Source organism: Argentina anserina, chromosome 3 (assembly GCF_933775445.1).
Source record: "Argentina anserina chromosome 3, drPotAnse1.1, whole genome shotgun sequence".
In the NCBI taxonomy this organism is placed as follows: Eukaryota; Viridiplantae; Streptophyta; class Magnoliopsida; order Rosales; family Rosaceae; genus Argentina; species Argentina anserina.
The window spans coordinates 6,948,510-6,967,058 of record NC_065874.1 but is presented as its reverse complement, the minus strand read 5'-3'; the positions used below and the strand labels follow the sequence as shown (position 1 = coordinate 6,967,058).

The 18,549-nt window shown below is 39.3% G+C and overlaps 3 protein-coding genes and 1 long non-coding RNA gene across 4 annotated transcripts; 2 read left to right on the top strand and 2 right to left on the bottom strand.

Moving 5' to 3' along the window:
* Window positions 1-1,746: 1,746 nt before the first annotated feature.
* Window positions 1,747-2,800, bottom strand: LOC126785672 (uncharacterized). Its single transcript, XM_050511297.1, has one exon. It carries the CDS (start codon window positions 2,708-2,710, stop codon window positions 1,751-1,753), a length of 960 nt encoding a protein of 319 aa, XP_050367254.1. The 5' UTR covers window positions 2,711-2,800; the 3' UTR covers window positions 1,747-1,750.
* Window positions 2,801-5,728: 2,928 nt separating this feature from the next.
* LOC126785682 (uncharacterized) lies at window positions 5,729-7,760 on the bottom strand. The gene is made up of 3 exons (XR_007671115.1): window positions 7,467-7,760; window positions 6,953-7,016; window positions 5,729-5,802 (listed from the first exon to the last, which is right to left on the bottom strand). It is a non-coding gene; the product is annotated as an uncharacterized LOC126785682 (long non-coding RNA).
* Window positions 7,761-11,464: 3,704 nt separating this feature from the next.
* LOC126786921 (MADS-box protein defh21-like) lies at window positions 11,465-14,094 on the top strand. The gene is made up of 7 exons (XM_050512878.1): window positions 11,465-11,652; window positions 12,463-12,529; window positions 12,679-12,843; window positions 13,396-13,437; window positions 13,552-13,593; window positions 13,680-13,929; window positions 14,090-14,094. Exons 1-7 carry the CDS (start codon window positions 11,465-11,467, stop codon window positions 14,092-14,094), a joined length of 759 nt encoding a protein of 252 aa, XP_050368835.1.
* Window positions 14,095-15,424: 1,330 nt separating this feature from the next.
* LOC126785668 (probable arabinosyltransferase ARAD1) lies at window positions 15,425-18,119 on the top strand. Its single transcript, XM_050511288.1, has 3 exons — window positions 15,425-16,388; window positions 16,545-16,910; window positions 17,524-18,119. The coding sequence occupies exons 1-3, from the start codon at window positions 15,465-15,467 to the stop codon at window positions 17,710-17,712; spliced, it is 1,479 nt and encodes a 492-aa protein (XP_050367245.1). The 5' UTR covers window positions 15,425-15,464; the 3' UTR covers window positions 17,713-18,119.
* The last annotated feature ends 430 nt before the right edge of the window (window positions 18,120-18,549 follow it).

The window sequence follows — 18,549 nt, the reverse complement described above, 5'->3', positions numbered from 1 at the left end:
TTTGATCTCTAACCTAATCCAACTCAAAGTAAAAACATTTCTACGCAGTTTATGTATCAGAAGTCCATATACTCTGAGGCCAACCCGGAGTAGATTAATCTTATCGCATTCTCTGAAACGACATCTGACCACATTACGTATTTCACTCGGTACATAACTTGAAGCAGGGGGGCATAAACCCCTTTTCTGATGCTCTCTTGAGCCTGATCTATAAGGTTGCGAGTTTATGTGGGTTGGATAAAATAGAAAACTTCAGCCTTCTATGATAATGTGGACAATTTAAGATGCAGAAGGGTAGTAGCACACTGCATATACATGCACAGGGACTCGAGTTAAAACGTACAGACCCACAGTACCATGTATGCTGCCACTGAGTTGAGAAAATCAAATCAATTCTAGTGCAAATTTCTAGTAAGCTTCACTTTCCTTCGAAATTGTCAAACAATTAAGCCCTTGATAAGCACTGGAGTTGATATTCTGAGTGGCTGCATAAGTATTCCTGCGTAGATGACAGAACCACTGCATGATAATTTAGTATAGACTACAGATGTCAGATAGGATGTATAGACTACAAAGCATGATATGCGAGATATGTTAGCAAGTCATCTCTTCAACGTTAAATGACAGCAAGACCTAAATTCATTGGAAGCACAAAGCTCCCTTGATGGAAAGCTATATAAGTTTATATATAAATATAACGACTGCAAAGGCAGTGAATTGATGTGAAAACAATTCGATGGGCAAACTGGCTAGCCCAAGTGTGTACCTTGAAGAATTATTATCATATGAATTGAACAAGTAATCATAACATATTCACATACATTAGCAATAACCCAAGCCTACAAGTATGGTACTAGATGTATGTGATACAGCCTGTATACATAATTCTACAATTTTTTATCAATGCCAACAAACATTTCTTTGGTAAAGCATGTTACAAGCCAAAGCACTACTATTTCAAATATAGAATGCATTTGATCTCTAATTGGTGAAGAAGTCAATCAATACGATTACAGTAACTGTTCTTTTTCCAGTCCAATTAATCGGCCAAGGTGAAAATAAATACGGAATCAGCTACTAATTACTCACTTACCAATACATAGAGTCTAATCCAGTGGAAATTAATACAGAATCAGCTTTAACTCCACCCATCCAAATGATCCGATACACTAAGATTGTGTGTACAAACAAAGAAGGTATAGAACTATCGTTTTCTGTTAATATGGAAACCTCCTATGAACAACCGAATTGCAATGAAGCAATAAAACATCATAACTAGATGTAAAACACTAGCTAGATCCATACAATAGTTTCCAAAATTTAACTAGCAAATTCCAAAATAAATGCGAAATGACAAAGGGATAGTATCCAAGCAAATTCTTTACAATAATATATAAGACATATTAACTCATACTTTTATCTTTTCCTAAGCAGCCATTTAGGTAGCAGTACTTATCGAAAGATTCAAGCAGAGACATAATGGCCAAATTCAAGATGGTATCAAAATCCCTGTTCTATTGAAAGTGCAGTGACATACAGAATTATCAACACAATAAAATGTAAATCCCAACAGACTAGAATCAACATCTAACTGAAAATTTTATACGAAACACAACAGAGTTCCAATAACGCTGTCTCAATTCTTTTACCCCATTCTTTCCTCTCTGTTTTTTACACCATTTAGTAGAGAAAAACAAACTTACACACATCAAACTCTTTCGTTCCTTTATCAGGCATTCAGGTTCCTTTATCAGGCATCCAAATTCTCCATCTGAATGCTGCTCTTAAGCGGCACATACTCGCCGAGATACCCTCCGAGATGATCATGCAAAGCACTCTTGTCGATCCCCTGATGATGGTAGCTCTTGCATACGTAGTAAAACACACTCTGCAGCAACAGCCCCACCAAGTTGACAATCACCAAAAGCCCGACGAGGAACCCGCCGACGACAATCCTCACGAAAACGCCGTAATCACTGCCGTGCACTACCACCGCCCCGAAGACCCCTCCAATGATGCCGCAGCAGGTCAGGTAGCCGAAAACTAAGACGAACGCCATGCCGGTCTTGCCCTTCATTAATTCATAGCTCTTCTTCATGGCGGCGAAGCCGTAGACGGGCTCGAGGACGGAGACGACGCTGGCGAGGTGCCAGAGGGCGGTGATGTAGACGTGGACGACGAGGAAGAGGAGGAAGACGGCGAGGCCGGAGAAGAGGAGGAGGAGGGGGTTCTGGGAGTCGATGGCGACGATGAGGAGGACGAGGAAGGCGAGGAAGAGGAGGTTGTAGGCGACCATGAGGAGAGTGACCCAGAGGAAAGTGATGAAGAGGCGGCGGAAGACTTTGGGGATGGCGGAGAGGGTGTTGGAGAAGGAGACGGGCTTGGAGGTGTAGAGGGAGGCGGCGGTGAAGACGACGGCGGCGGTGGAGAGGAGGGAGAAGGCGAAGAGGAAGATGAGGTAGAAGAATTGGAAGAGGAGGAGGAGGGTCCATTTGTGGTGGAGCTGGGCCGGGTCGGTGGATGGGCCTTGGAGCTGGTTGAGGAGCGGCTGGGTGAAGAGAGAGTGGGCGAGGATGGCGAAGGAGAGGGGGAAGATTAGGGTTAGGGTTATCAGGTAGAATGTTTTCGGCGACTGTTTTGGGATTGCTGTTGATTCTCGGAGAATGTCCGGGATGGATAGGAATTGAAGCTCCTCCGGCGCCAGATCCATCGTCCGATTCAGGATTAAGCTTCAAATCTCAGGGGGTTAGATTTTAAGAGAGAGAAACAGAGATTTGGGGAAGAAGAAGAAGAAGAAGAAAGGTAGACGAAGAAGAAAGAAGAATAGGTGGCAGAAGGCAGAAGCTTATGTCGGCAACTATTTTCCGCAGTTAATAGTCAAATAAAATTAACTCCATCAATCAAAATTAAAGCTTAGTTACATTCACTCTAGGTGACTTAGATTTAAAATTAATTTTTGGAGGACACGTGGCGGATTCAGAATGGAGGAGTGATGCAAAGGGTTTGTCTTAATATCTTATCCAAAGAGCAGTAGGAGTGATAAATTACTTACCTATTTGATTTGCTTTGTGTGACTTCTCTATATAAATAAACCTCTCTTTTGAGAAAATAATCGATCTCCTAATTCACTATCACTTGGAAAATTTCTACTTCTCTTTTCCTAGAGGGTTTGTGGGATTGAGACGACCATGTTGATGATGCCGATGGTTTTGATGGACGCACTAAGAATTTTTGTGGAGGTTTTGGGTTGCGGGGGTGATGTTGTTCAATGCGTTTGGGATATTGAATGAAGAGAGGTTCCTTGGTCCGAGAGGGTACACATTGCGATGGAATAATGACCCGTTGGCGGCGCTACGAGAACGAGATTGGAGAGGAGGGAGGAGGAGATGGAGGAGAATTGTCGAGGCTGCGCTTATGATGGCCTTGCATACCGTCCGCCTTCTCAATTTTCTTCTCATCGGGTTGAACACTGTCTGCATTGCAACACTCTTGTTCAACTCGACGATTATCGAGTTCAATTTGTATTTCGCGCTCTTGTTGCTCACAATTACTCTCTGCACCTACTTGAAGAAGTATATCCTTAAGATATTTGAGAAAGGAAAACCCGGGTTTGCGGGGATTCCTTGGAAAGCAGCTAGAATAGGTGAACGATTGAATCCTTGGATTGCTGTTGGATGTCTCATATCTTCGTTTTCAATTTTGTGTACGTTTCTCTAGCTATAGGTCTTATTCGGGAGGCCTGTATTTGAGTTGAATATGTCACCAATTTGTACTAATTTGAGTATTGCGACTATTGTCCCCAATGTTTTTTATTTTTGTGACAAAAGAGCGTTTAGATTAATCGAAGTTGTAAGACAACATAATTACTACTTTTTTTCATGATCCTAAACGGTATGCAATCTATATGTTCTCATTTCAAATATTTACATGCATTTTCATTTACATGTATTAGAGAATCGGCCTCGATCCTAAATCGATACGCATGACCTTCACTTTGGGGATACAGGCGACAGGCCACGTACGTGGCTACAATTCAGTGGGCGGGTGATACAAAGGGCTTTAATTGTAGGCTTTTACCCAATTGAAGTAGGAGTGATTCTTTTACTTGCTTAATTTGTGCGCTGACCCAATTGAAGTAATTGACCCAAAAAAAAAATTTGAAGTAGTATGATTGTGTAACCTTCTATATAACCCTCTATTGTAAGACTATGATTATAAGTCTTTAAGAATCCCAAAAGAGAGAGGAAGAAGAGGAAGAAGAAGAAATATCGATTTGCAGTCATTGTTTACATGGAACACGGAGCAGGTTTTTGTTTTTCTAGCTGCTGAGTATGAAACCCCAAAGAACACATGAGTCAGATTCCTCTGTGGGATGATATCATACCTTCCAAGGAGCATTCCAAATTTCAGACTTATACTTCAAACAAATATCGATTTGTACTGGCATGTCATGCCCAAGACGGGCAAAATGCTTGCTGACAAGATATCCATGTCTGGGTATCGCTTGCCACAAGAATATGTATGAGGCATTGAGGCCGGGTGCTCGACCTGTGTATCTTATTGTTAATGTGATATTGATGTACTCTCATCTCAATTTGATTAATGGTTGCATTTTCATTAAAAAAAATGTATTGGAGAAAGATAATAGGTGCTTAAGTCCGATCACCTGGTAGGCCAGGTTCTCTTTGATTCGAAGTTTGGATTTCTATAAATTTTATTCTTTCAATCTCCCTAGGGTGAAAAAAATGTGCTAGGCTAATTACTTAGATGGATATACTAAATTGGTAGGATTCGATCAATTCCAGGATTTCTAATGCATGAGAGATCGCTTAGGTCACACTAGTTTTCGGTTTTGTTAACTATTACATTTTGCTTTCGGAATAAATGCATAATCAGTTGCAAGATAAACCTTACATGTATCAGTTGACAATACAAACTTGGCCGCCATAATTTCTAGCTAGTAATCTCCATCAGCGAATGAATCTAGCAGTTTGTGACATGATTTCATCCGTTTTTAATTTAGTTGTTCATCTCTTCTGATGTTAGCTGTGCGGATGGCCAATGCTTGCAGGGTGAGGAAGAAAAAGGAAGAGTAGAGTAGTGGAAAGTGAAAAAGAATTTAAGAAGTAATGTTTGGTTATTTACAGTATCTTTATCTTAGATGATTATATTGAAGTAAAATGTAATATCCCAAACGGAGAGAGGGTGATGCGCCTTATATGTACATGCCCACCTCTATCTAACGCGAGGCTTTTTGGGGGCTCAACGGCTTCGGAAGAGAGGAGAACTCCGAAGTTAAGCATGCTTAGCCCATGGCAATCTCAGGATGGGTGACCATCTGGGAAGGTGCTTATGAGCTCCCAAAAACAAAACCGTGAGGGCTATGCTCAAAGCGGACAATATCGTGTTATGGCGGAGCGGTCCGGGTCGTGATATTTAGTATAAGAGCCACTCTGCCGTATGGTGCGAGTGTGCCGACGAATGCGTCAGTGTAACGACCCCAAAATTTCAAGCTTAAAAACTCAAAATTTCAAAGTCGTTAAACACCAAACAATTTCGACGAATCGAAATCATTTAAAATGCCACAGCGGATCATCAGTGAGTTCAAAATACAACTCAGTTAAACCGATTATTACAACCCAAATTATAATTCAATATTATAACAAATAGAATTGCGTAATCCTCACAACAAACTCACAAGATAGTCACACACAAAATACTCACACAAGCTGGAGATAAATAACTTCAAGTCCTCTGAGCGGTCCGTCAATTCCCGCTAATCCACACCTGCGGAGTTATCCACTACACCATCGAATTGGTGCACCGGGATTGTAAACACAAACCCGGTAAGCTTTACAGCTCGTATGAGTAAAATCAAAATACAACTCGCATATTAATATATATACGAAAATCCACAAATCAAACAAATATAAATGCACTCATGAGTCAATGGACGGCCCATCTGGTTGTCCCAAAGAAATATGAAAAGAAGCGCTCATGAGAAATTAAGTAACCCTTCTGGTTACCCAAATGCATTTATAATACGGGTACCAAGAACGCTGGTACACATCTGTTACCCCTCTCGTAATACACCGCCGATATTGGATAGCCACATGCTACCCAACATCCAAAACAATCTGAGTACCCATGAGCAGATAACCACCCGTTACCTCACATGCAGTAATAAGGCAGACAGACTAGAGCTCTAACTGTATCGTAACTTTCGCCCGGCCAAAGGCTAGGTTCCGACTTGCCAAACACGTACAATAATCTCACATCATATTGTACCAAAAATCATGTCCGAAGACAAATCAACATTTTAATAATCTCAATGTTAAAATCACGTACAATAATCTCACATCATATTGTACCAAAAATCATGTCCGAAGACAAATCAACATTTTAACAAACTCAATGTTAAAATCACGTACAATAATCTCACATCATATTGTACAAATCAAAATCACATGCTCGATATTTAAATCTCGTCATCGAAATGACATAAATCACGATAAAATCATAACAATATATTATATAGCAAACTATATATATATGTACATATTTACCATTTATACAATATATATATAATCCATTATATCGTATACATGTCATATTTCATAAACACGTCCGAAGACAAAAACTCGTCCGAAGACAAAACATTTTAACAAAGTCATGTTAAAACCACGTACAATAATCACACCTCATATTGTACAAAAATCACATCACATGCTCAACATTTAATTCTCGTCATTCGAAATGACCAATTCCAATGAATTCATAACAGTATATAATATAGCAAACTATATATATATATATGTACTTATTACCATTTATACGATATATACGTAATCCACTATATTGTATACGTGTCGTAATTCAATATTAAAAACTCTTGCAAAAATCTTGGAATCACCGCAATGGTAGATTCGTAAATAAGTGAGATTTTACTCACATTCTTTCCTGCGTGCAACTTCCACGACCCTGAAAGTAATTTCCTCACTCGTTTCGTCAGTCACCTAATAGCACGATAAATGTTTAGAAAATGATACTTAAAATATCAGGTGACGAGTTCAGCACAGCTAAATGTTGTTCATAAAACATTGTTCACGGAACACTGTTCATGTTTACTAATCACTGATTTTACTAAACCACTGTTCACAGTTACTGTTTTACCAAAACACTTTTTAAAAGGGTACTGTTTTACCATGACACTGTTCACATTTACTGTTACAGATCACTATTCATGCGGAGTTACTATTCACAGTTACTATTCATTCGGCGTTACTGTTCACCGACCGCCACCAATCATCACCAAATTTCACCACCACAACCTAAACAACATTTTCAACAACTCCCTAGTTGACACCAACGTCTAAATCCGAGTCTAAACAGTCCAAACAACGAAGAACATGAAATCGGCACTATTCACAAATCCTAGAAATTGAAATTTTGATTCGGGTACTTACACTTCGATTTGGCTCGATTCCTTTTGTGGGAATGTTGCTGGGACTGAGACAAGCAAAACCCCCCAAGAATCTCGAGCCATGGTGGCCGGAGGAGGCGGCGCCGCCACAACAGTAACTTCCGGCGGTTGCTACACCGCGTGTGGTTGTCGCCGGAGTGCAAGGCGTAGCCCAAAAGATGGAGCTCATCGAGCCCGTCAGTTTGATAGGTGGCACGACACGAGGCGACGTCGGATGGTGGAGAAATCGGCCGGAGAAGGTTTTTGGGTCGGGTGAACAGTACCCGAGCTCGGGTGAACAGTACCCGAGCTGATTTTCTGATTTATAATCTCCTCTCCTTCCTTTTATACTATTTCCAAAATCGGAAACGAGCTTCCGACGTTAATAACTTTCGCGTCCGAAGTCCGATTCGAACGCATGACGTGTCTATGAATTCGTATCGATGAGCTCTACGACTTTCGTGAAGGAAGTTTTCGCAACCGAGCGACGGAATAAAAGTCGATTTATACGTTGCGGTAACGTTACGTTTTCTAATTAAACGATCCGAGAACGTTTCCGTTTTCGTTTCGAAATGTCGCAAACCTCCAATTGTCGTCTTGAATTAATTTCACAAGTTTAACACTTTGAAAATACTCGACATTTAGTTTCTAAAAATTCGGGTTATTACAGTCAGACTCCTAAGGGGGGTGGATTGTAATATCCCACATCGGCCAACGGAGAAGGGGTGTTGCGCTTTATATGTACATGCCCACCTCTATTTAACGCGAGGCTTTTTGGGGGCTCAACGGCTTCGGAGGAGAAAAGAACTCCGAAGTTAAGCATGTTTGGCCCAGGGCAATCCTATGATGGGTGACCCACTGTGAAGGTGCTTCTGAGCTCCTAAAAATAAAACCGTGAGAGCTATGTCCAAAGCGGACAATATCGTGTTACGGCGGAGCGGTCCAGGTCGTGACATAAAATGAACTAGCTAATGAGTCAAACATGCATAGTCATTTTTTGTTGTAACACCATGTCGATCTTAAGTTGTTAGCAAGTCCACTATAGCTTCTCAAGTTCTCATTTTATACACATTGAACATAACCAGTAATTTTTAACATTATTATTAAAAAAATAAAGCATTCTGGCTATTTTGGAGCTACGAATTCCATGCATGTGAAGACTGCAGCAATGAAGAGGACGTGAAACAGCTTAATTCTAGTTCCGGAAAAACTACAATTCTACAAATTATTACAACTCTTTGTTTCTTTTAACCATTTGAGGAGCTCATGCTAATCTTTAGCCTGCAGATGTGTAATAGTCTCATATCTGTCAATTTCAGCTTTAGAAAAACGATGTCATATCGATCAAGTGTTCATGACCATGAGATTTACCAAGACTTTGGATACATGGTGGTAATTGATTTGGGTGAAATTGAGGTACATAATGGCAAGAGGACCCATCTGATGATGAATCTGATCTTCTGCAGAAACCTAGCAGAAGAAGTAAAAGAGATCATATTGTCATTGCATACACAGAGAGAGTGAAAGAGAAAGGGTTTGGAAGCTGCTAAAGGTCTGGGGGCAAAGGCTTTCATTATTTGTAGGGGACCAATCAACCACAAGACCCAATTATTAAACCATCCAGTGCCCTAATTTGGAAATCTCTCACTCTGATTCAACTAGGGTTAGGGCTAGGAATTAAATTACTATTGAACCCCTCACAGACATCCCTCAAACTTTAGCAGCTAGCTGATTAGAGTTTCATCAAACTTGTATAATGAATTTCACATGGTTTTTGGTTTTATTTCAGAGATCGAATAAGAAGATCGAAAAAAAAAGAACATATTTTTGAATTTATTATGAAACAGACATACAATTTGCTCACATTTCTTAGTTGGTTTTCATTAATTACCAGAAGAAGCCCAGACAGTAACCAAGAGTAGTGATACAGAAGTTGTAAGAAATAGAAAGAGTTGTTGGGGGATCACTTCTTATGGTCAAAAGGTATACATACATAGAATTCAAAATATTCGATAAAGATTATCATGCTGGTAATGGTTTACACCCACAGGAACACATCTTCTAGGAAATGGGGTTTCAAATTGCTGCAGCCTGCAGATACGTTAATTAATTATTAGCCAGCAGCTTAGTACTCCCAATAAGCATCATGCTTCATGAGTAATCCATATACGTAAAGTATGTGATTAGCACCAGTAATACCCCGTCTTAAACGTAATTAGGGTTCCTTGGTGGACATGGAAACTGATTTGTGCAGTCAAAAGTGTTGGGGCCAAGCTCTTCATCATTTCTTTGTTTCTTAAGGTAAATCATTGCTGTCTCACTACGTACTTTAGAGGCTAGGGTTTCCGAATTTGGCAAAGTTCATAAAGCTGGCTTTTGATGACCACAAGGCTCTGGCTGGAGTAGTAGTTAACAGTCGCAATTCTTAAACAGTAGTACTACTCTGTATTCCTTTGCAGTTTCCATGTAAATGCAGATCTACCCACCACTTTGTAGCCAGAGATTCATCATTCGCAGTATGCCTGGAATTACAGTTATGCCACTCTAGTACTTCCACTCTCTGAAGCCTTTAATTTACTAAGACTAATTATTAGGATCGTTTTGTTTTTCTGGGATCAGTATACATTTTAGTTTGGACCATAAATTTTATCTCAACGTACACATTCATTGCTTACTAAATTGCAGATTTAGAGTCATAACGATTTTCTATCACTAACTTTGATGATCGATGTGTGTTGTTAGCTACATGTACATCAACTAAATATATAACTACTGCAGCAATAATCCGGCCGAGCTTGCCAAAACCTTAGAGTACGTTTTACTGATGTGCAACTGTACGTACGTGGTTGCTGATATAGGTGTTAAGTGTTATAGTTTGGGTTAATTGGTTGTATAGTACGCATCCTTTATCAGATGCATATAGTAAGCATTTATAATTGTACGTGTAGTCTCCTTGGTGAGGTATCATTTGATAACACTGATCGATTTCAAACCATATTAGAGGTATATACAGTTGTTTCCATTTTGAAACTGGAAGTTACATCCGTTATTAGAAGGTGGAGTGTGAAACTAAACACATATAATCCGCAACACATAATTATAGTGTTTAAATTGGTTGATTGCTAAATGTAGGAGCATAGGAACTTGGTTCGACACTTCGAGTGGTCTCTTTTCCTAATTCATCGAGGTAATTTCTTTGATAAATTTCTCAAAACCAAAGCGTGAAACATCTGTCTGGTTATTGAAGTATTCATTGTCAATTTCTGAACTGTTTTAATCCCAGTATCACATATTACTGTAGTACTTCAATACTCTGAAATAGTACAACTATGAATGATCACATGCAAAGAACGACTCGTGGCGTTTACGTAATAAAACGAAAAAAAGACGGGCATTTACGGATTAGAAAGTAGCTAAATATAGAGGCTTGATTCAGATGGTTATGATTCACTCTTGTTGCCAAAATCTGAAAATCGAGGCCGGCCTCCAACAAGCAAAGCAGCAAGAACAGAAAAGAGGTAAAGCAATGTCTCCAACTCTTTTCTTCTTTCAAGATCTTCCTTCCTTCTAAACTCAACTCTCTGTCTCTCTCTCTGTCTACGAAACATAAGAAATGGTTGATCATATCTATGTCATCATTAGGGTTTTTAGAAAACTATAGCTACAAGCTAGGTTCCCAGTTCTTATTACAGTGAAGTCTTTGTTTATAGTCTGCTTCTCTCTTAGAACTTCCCTTCTGTATATACAATTAGCTTATCATTTAATTTTCATCCAACAACTGAACAAAGTATAAACCTTTACCCTTTTAGCCATTTTTTTAATAATTACTAATAATTGAACCCATCTTTGCTGGAGTACATTAAATTTCCAGAAACTAATTCTTGGGGTTTTTTACATTGTTTCCTCCGTGGATCTTATTCAGCTATTTGGGCACACTGAGAAGGGCAGAGCTGTTTTTTTTCATACCAAGAACAGAAGAGAGAGATAATAAGACTTGCATAAATGGGAAGGGGAAAGATACATATTTCAAGGATAGAGAACCGAACCACAAGGCAAGTGACATTTGCGAAACGCAGAGCTGGCCTTCTGAAGAAGACTCATGAGCTTTCTGTGCTGTGTGATGTCCAGATCGGCCTTGTCATCTTCTCCAGCACTGGGAAGATGTTTCAGTATTGCAGTGACTCAACAAGGTTCTCTGTTTCAGTATTACAATTCTCACTTCGTCTCTTACTTTGATTCTCATAGGCTACCTGTTTCCTTCTTTCTTAATTATACAGTATATTAAATTTCATGTAATGGCTTTGTTATTCAATTTTCCAATAAGGTTTTGTCCTTTGAAGATTTTCTAGTGATCTGTTCTTCATAATGCTAGCTCTCTCTCTCTCTCTCTCTCAAATAGGTTTTTTTTTTACATTTAAAATTTTTTTTTTACATTCCTTTCTTTTATTTTCTGACCACCACAGGAACAGTCTAACATGCAATTCGGTACTATATATATATATGTACTATGTTTAATTATCAGTTAACCCAGATTTGGCCTCATCAGATTTGACCAAATGAGCTGATTTTGAATTAAATTGGTTTAGATCTGGGGGATCATAACTAGGGTTTCACTCATATAATCGTCTATAGAATTTCAAGTCAGTTTCATGATTAGTATGTCAGTCAAAAAGCAAAGACTTCCTCATGCTTATGATTTACGTCCCAGAAGTTGATATGTACTGGCCACTGCAGTGTTGAATTTTGTTTTCTGTTTCTTGTTAACAAATTTCAGGCTTTCCTTTTATATCATTAATTTATTTGATAGTACATAGCTAGCCAGTAATAGTCAGATAACACAATTAATGTACATATACTACACCATAAAGATATGTAGTTGTGCAAGTATATATACTTTAACAAGTGCATATGCATGCATACATATTGTTGTGTTTGTTTGTACGTTGTATTCAGTACCTGGTCTATTTTGTCTGTAACTTATTGTTCGTATGATTTTATAGCATGGAGGAAATTATAAGGAGGTACCAGTATGCTTCAGGGAATCGTATTCCACAAAACAGTGACGCGGTATAATATATATAGAAACCTCAACTCGTTTTTGTATTGAAATATAGTCTATTTATTCCCCCACTTACATTTTTTATATCCAAAAAATATAGTCTATTTGAATTATTAAATTTGCTGGAATCAATTACCCTTCAAATGAATGTTTTTAGGAAATCATGAATGCTGAAATGAGAAAAATCAGGAAAGAAACTCAAGACCTCCATTTGAGCTTGCAACGCTATACTGGTGAGGATTTGAGTTGTGTGAGATTTGAGGAGTTGCTGGAGCTCGAAAATCGGTTAGAGGAGTCTGTCAACAAGGTTAGAGCTAGAAAGGTACAAACTGTGATCTTCATTACTGGTTTTTAGAACCTTAGTTATAGTAGTGCAGTAGTACCATTTATAAATTCGTGCCAACTTCATGTATATATGTCTGCCATTTACTATTATATATGATTACTACTAGTTCAATCATTTCATGATCTCTTATATAAAAAAAATCATTTCATGATCTGTCCATTCGCTTGTTGGCGTGGCGATTTAGGATGAATTGTTCAATGTACGCCCAAACTAGCTTGAACTTATGCATGATAATCCACACATCTGTTATAGAAATAAAACTCATCAATGTATGTGCTATTAATTTAGCGTGCTACATATAACGTTATATAATTTTCAAGAAATTAATGACCGAATGTATTGTCCTAGTACTAGCATTACTCATTGCATCTCGATTATTCACTAAAGTTTTCATCGATTAAGTTGCTGGCTATCAAATGTGATATATATACATGTAACAATCTGTGCTCTTATTAATTACATATAGTGATATAGTAACCTCTTCCTATTTCTTTTCCATATATATAACTATTTTTTTTGGGTTTGCAGTTTGAGATCTTGCAACAAGAGGTTCATAACCTTCGGATAAGTGTATGTAACACTGAGAAACCTAGATCTAGATCTCCATCTCTTCCTATCGCATTTTTAATTTAAACTAATGATGTTTTTTTTTCGGTCTTTCTATACCTATATGCATATAACTAGACCAAACAGAGGGAAGAGCAGAATGATGAACTATGCCATTTGGTGAGTTGATTCACGTTTTCAATGAATAATTAGCATGAGCTTTCATGTGCGTGATTAATTGATGTTGTGTTCAGCATAATTATCAGATTAAGGAGCATGAGGCTGCAATCTTTGCTCATCAGCACCACTATCAGCAGCAAATTGAAATGGAGCCAAAACCTGAGCAGCATCGACATCTGATGGAGCAATTCCCATTTTGTGGTGAAGAACAGCCTTTGCTTCAGCTTGCAACTACCTCCATGCAGCCCCAGTTTGCAGCTTACCAGGCTAGTTCGAGTTCTCTCCCGCCTAATCCGCCACAACTTCACGAGTTCAGTCTGAACACCCCCCTCTATGGTATAATATAAACCCAATCCTGATCGATGCGAATTCCCAATCAATTAATCTCACTCTGTAATCAACCTCCTCGCTATTTTTAATTAATGGTTTCAAGTAAGTCATTCTTAGTGATATATATTGCAATATTAATTACTGACATTAAGATGTTCTTTTGCAGAGTGATAATAATCGATGAGAGCGGCTTCAGCTTGCAAGGGCATGCTCGCTGGGATTATGGTTATGCAGTTAGCAGCTAGTTAACGTACATCTTATAAGGCTTAATACGTATGGACTTATATAAGATCATAAGAATATCATCGACTTTCTTTTGTGTTCTTCGATCATTTGGAGTCTTCCTATATAACTCGATAGATCTCCTTTTCTCTAGCAAAAGTGGATGTACGTTCAATCCTTTCTTATATATATATGCGACAATTGCTCAATGGTTAATTTTCAAAAAGTACCAGATCCAAATTTATCTATATTTATATAATTTGTACTTGTATGTTCTAAGAAATGCACCCATTCTCTCCCTCAATTTTAGCAATTTTTAATGACAACCCTATAAGTGAACTGCATGCATGTACGTGATCATACTGGTTTTAAGGGATGCTTCTCGAATCTGGATTAATGTATATCTCATAATCCGACACTAATGCGATGAATGGAACCAACACCGACCCAATTCACGGTCCAGTTTAGTACATTCGGATCTTAATTAGCACAAAAAACTCCAATGATCGATCGAGCTTGTTCATCTTGTGCAAACATCAATATTCAAATGAGTGGTACTTTCCCAAAAAAATTTATGCTAGTGGTATACATACGTACGTAGTTTCCCATTATATCTAGAATGTGTATAATTCACCTTTCATTTGGATGGAATCGATATGTGAACATTTGCCTTGATCACCAAGAAAGAAAACTAATACCGGCCAAGACACTGTAGTTTTTTGTTTGTCAGTGTTGCCACTACTTTTCCTATTTAAGTATCTCATTAGCTAAGAGATTATCACTAAGAATCTAAGATTGACTTCGAGTACGTTTAAAAATAGATAGCAAGATGGTAGATCTACTTTTTGTTTTTGTTTAGAAAGAATGGAATCAAATTATATTTTCATCGTCATTACCACATAAATAATTACAGAAATAATGCATATATCTTCCGATTCCAATGTGTCATCCTTGTACGCCATTCCGCCCATACGTATATATTTCTATATATTCACCGGCCAAATCACATCAATTAGTTGAAACTTAGATTACAAATCACATGAAAAACGTCTCCGAATCTTGAACTTCAAATAGTCTTCAATTCTGGTTTTCAATAAGAAGTAAGAACTTCAATTCTGTCAGCACGAGCTATCATATCATTGGATGTGATTTTTTTGTCACGCCACACCTAAATGAATCAATCAAACTCTTATTAGTTATTAGAAACAAAATACCACCTTATGGTGCATCTCAAAATCTTAGACCCCAGCGCACGTTAGCACTAGTGCGCACCCGCATACAATTTTTTCCAAAAAAGAAAAGAAAAAGAAGAAGAAGAAATGAGCACGACTGAGCTTCTCCGATTCAACAAAGGCAAGAAGCCCAGAGCGCCGTCGGCTTCTCCGTCGCCACCCGACGACCGCAACAACTCCCTCAACCCGACCCGATTCCTCTCCATGGCCCGCAAATCCTCCCTCCTCAAACAAGCCCTCGCCACCATCGTCATCGTCCTCGTCCTCTACGCCTTCCTCAACACCTTCCTCTCCCCCGCCGCCGTCTCCCCCTCCCTCCCCTCCTTCTCCACCCTCTCCCGCGACTCCGACCTCAACCTCTTTCCTCACCCCTCCGCCGCCGCCGCCGCCGCCGTCAAGGTCTTCCTCTACGACCTCCCCACCCGCTTCACCTACGGCATCATCCAGCAGCACTCGCTCGCCCGCGGCGGCCGCCCCTCCGACGACCTCTCGTCGCTCAAGTACCCCGGCCACCAGCACATGGGGGAGTGGTACCTCTTCAAGGACCTATTGCAGCCCGAATCCGGCCGGGTCGGGTCGCCGGTGGTTAGGGTTTTGGATCCGGACGACGCGGACCTGTTCTTCGTGCCGTTCTTCTCCTCCCTGAGCTTGATCGTCAACACGAACCGCCAGGCCGCCGGATCGGGGGAGCTTCCGGCGGCGTACAGCGACGAGGAGAACCAGGTGGCGCTGGTGGAGTGGCTGGAGGCGCAGGAGTACTGGAAGAGGAACAGTGGACGCGACCATGTGATCATGGCCTCTGATCCCAATGCTCTGTATAAAGTGCTTGATAGTGTTAAAAATGCAGTCTTGCTTGTTTGTGACTTCGGCCGGCTCAAACCGGACCAGGGCTCGCTGGTGAAGGATGTCATTGTGCCCTATTCGCACCGCATCAACACTTATAATGGCGACATTAGTGTCGAAAATCGCAACACTTTGTTGTTCTTCATGGGCAACCGGTTTCGCAAGGAGGTACATTGTCTGTTCCTGTATGTAAATGTTGCCTTTTCGATACGAAATGTCAGGATTACTTGTGGTTTTGAGGACAATGTGAATCGAGATATGTGTTAAAGACTGATTGATGATAGTGTATGATGTGGATATGCTATTTGGGTTTTGTGTTTGTAGGGGGGAAAGATTCGAGATTTGCTTTTCCAGTTGCTTGAGAATGAAGAGGATGTGATTGTGAAGCATGGAACTCAATCCAGGGAGAGTCGGCGGGCTGCTACACATGGGATGCATACGTCGAAGTTTTGTTTGAATCCTGCTGGTGATACTCCATCAGCTTGCCGGCTTTTTGACTCTATAGTTAGCTTGTGTGTTCCGGTGGTAATCAGTGATAGCATTGAGCTGCCGTTTGAAGATGTTATAGACTACAGGAAGATAGCTATATTTGTTGAATCCAATACAGCTTTGAAGCCGGGATTCCTGGTCTCGATGCTAAGAGAGATTACCAGTGAGAGAATACTTGAATATCAGAAACAGCTGAATGAGGTAAATATAAATTTCTCTATATTTTGGCGGTTTAATTTTTCTTTTCTTGCTGTTGATTGTCAAATGCTCTCCCTGCTATCACATTTTTGTTGGTTTTCAAATATGCTATATATTAATTATTCAGGCTCCTTCGACCAGTGTTGATAAAGATGATGGTAACATAAGAACTAACAACAGAAAGTATAGTAAAATGTTTTCTTCTTTTGATTATATGGGGGTTGGAAGGATGAGAAAAGATACAATTAACATCATGTTTAGGCATCTGAGATGCGACTCCTGAAATTGGACCATTAGGCGTCTTTGTATGTGTATATCTTGGAAGAAACTTGTATGATTTGAGATGACACGATGACAGATTTCAATACAAGTGCTTAAAGACACATTGATTAGTCATTGTAAGGATCAGACTCGTACTTGAATGAATAATGGACGTCTTCTTTGCAAAACAATCTCAAACAGGATATTAAAAGACCTCATATATATTTTCCAGGCAGATAGAATTAGAAGTAGATCTTATTTCATTTTGCCCTTATACCTGGGTAAGTTGCAACAATTTAATGCGGACATGGCAACTTCTGTTCTGAACATTGTTCTGTATAAATCCTTGATTCAGGTGAAGCATTATTTTCAATATGGAGTACCAAATGGATCAGTGAAAGAAATATGGCGCCAGGTAGCACAAAAGCTTCCCTTTATCAAATTGTCAATCAACCGTGACAAACGCCTTGTCAAGAGGGATCTGAATGTACCGGACTGCTCTTGTGTCTGCTCAAACCAGACTGGGATAATAACCAGCTTATGATGACATTTTTGCCACTGACATTCTTTTAATCAGAGATCCAGAGTGATCACTCTATTCTTAGGAGCGTCAATTTAGTTCCAAAAGCCTGGAATTGAGTATCATCGATGGGGGATTCTGTTATGCGTCTGAGAAGCTACTCTGCTATAAGCTGCAGAAACAGATATGTGATCACTAAAAATATCTGTTCTTCAACAGACGGGCGTTCTGAAATCAAGGCCAGGGGTAATGGAATTTACAGACAGGGCTATACTGTAGATACTGTTGTTTTTACTCTGGTCATGAAGCTTAGCAATTGGAAAATTAAATTACTACACGTAATTGTAATTCATTTGTATATTGGTTAGAGAATAAGCATCAGATATATGATTTTCTCTTTTTCGCTATTATAACTGATTGAAAACCCTCTAAACATGCTCCTGTTGGTTAATCTTTTGCTGCTCTACCTGAAGATTTAACCCTTTACTTAATATGCAAGGTGATTTAACGGGTATCAGAACTTCAACTAAATTCAATTTTCGCATAAGCCTGCATCCTTGGATACGATACGAACATATAATGGTCTTTCGCAGAAATGAAGATGGCATGAATTGAAAGTTTTAAACTACATATTAGGAATTATTCATGAATCACACCTCATATCATCATCAGAAGCAACAGAAAATATAAGACAAGGGTTGAAGTTGAAATCTAATTGTTGGAATTGCACCGGATTGTAGTGGCAGAAGGTAAAAGTACTGACCAGAGTACCTAGATTGGTTCAACATCAACTTCCAATATAGCAATCAATGGAGTCATATTGTAACAATTTAGTTGTAATAAAACTTAATTTTACCAAGC

What these genes read in the sequence shown, in the direction of transcription:
- LOC126785672 (XM_050511297.1), bottom strand. Translation starts at nt 2,710, where the DNA reads ATGGATCTGGCGCCGGAGGAGCTTCAATTCCTATCCATCCCGGACATT.
- LOC126786921 (XM_050512878.1), top strand. Translation starts at nt 11,465, where the DNA reads ATGGGAAGGGGAAAGATACATATTTCAAGGATAGAGAACCGAACCACA. An exon ending in TATTGCAGTGACTCAACAAG is followed by an intron (nt 11,653 to 12,462) that starts GTTCTCTGTTTC and finishes ATGATTTTATAG; the next exon opens with CATGGAGGAAATTATAAGGA. An exon ending in TTCATAACCTTCGGATAAGT is followed by an intron (nt 13,438 to 13,551) that starts GTATGTAACACT and finishes GCATATAACTAG; the next exon opens with ACCAAACAGAGGGAAGAGCA.
- LOC126785668 (XM_050511288.1), top strand. Translation starts at nt 15,465, where the DNA reads ATGAGCACGACTGAGCTTCTCCGATTCAACAAAGGCAAGAAGCCCAGA. An exon ending in GCAACCGGTTTCGCAAGGAG is followed by an intron (nt 16,389 to 16,544) that starts GTACATTGTCTG and finishes TTGTGTTTGTAG; the next exon opens with GGGGGAAAGATTCGAGATTT. An exon ending in ATCAGAAACAGCTGAATGAG is followed by an intron (nt 16,911 to 17,523) that starts GTAAATATAAAT and finishes TCCTTGATTCAG; the next exon opens with GTGAAGCATTATTTTCAATA.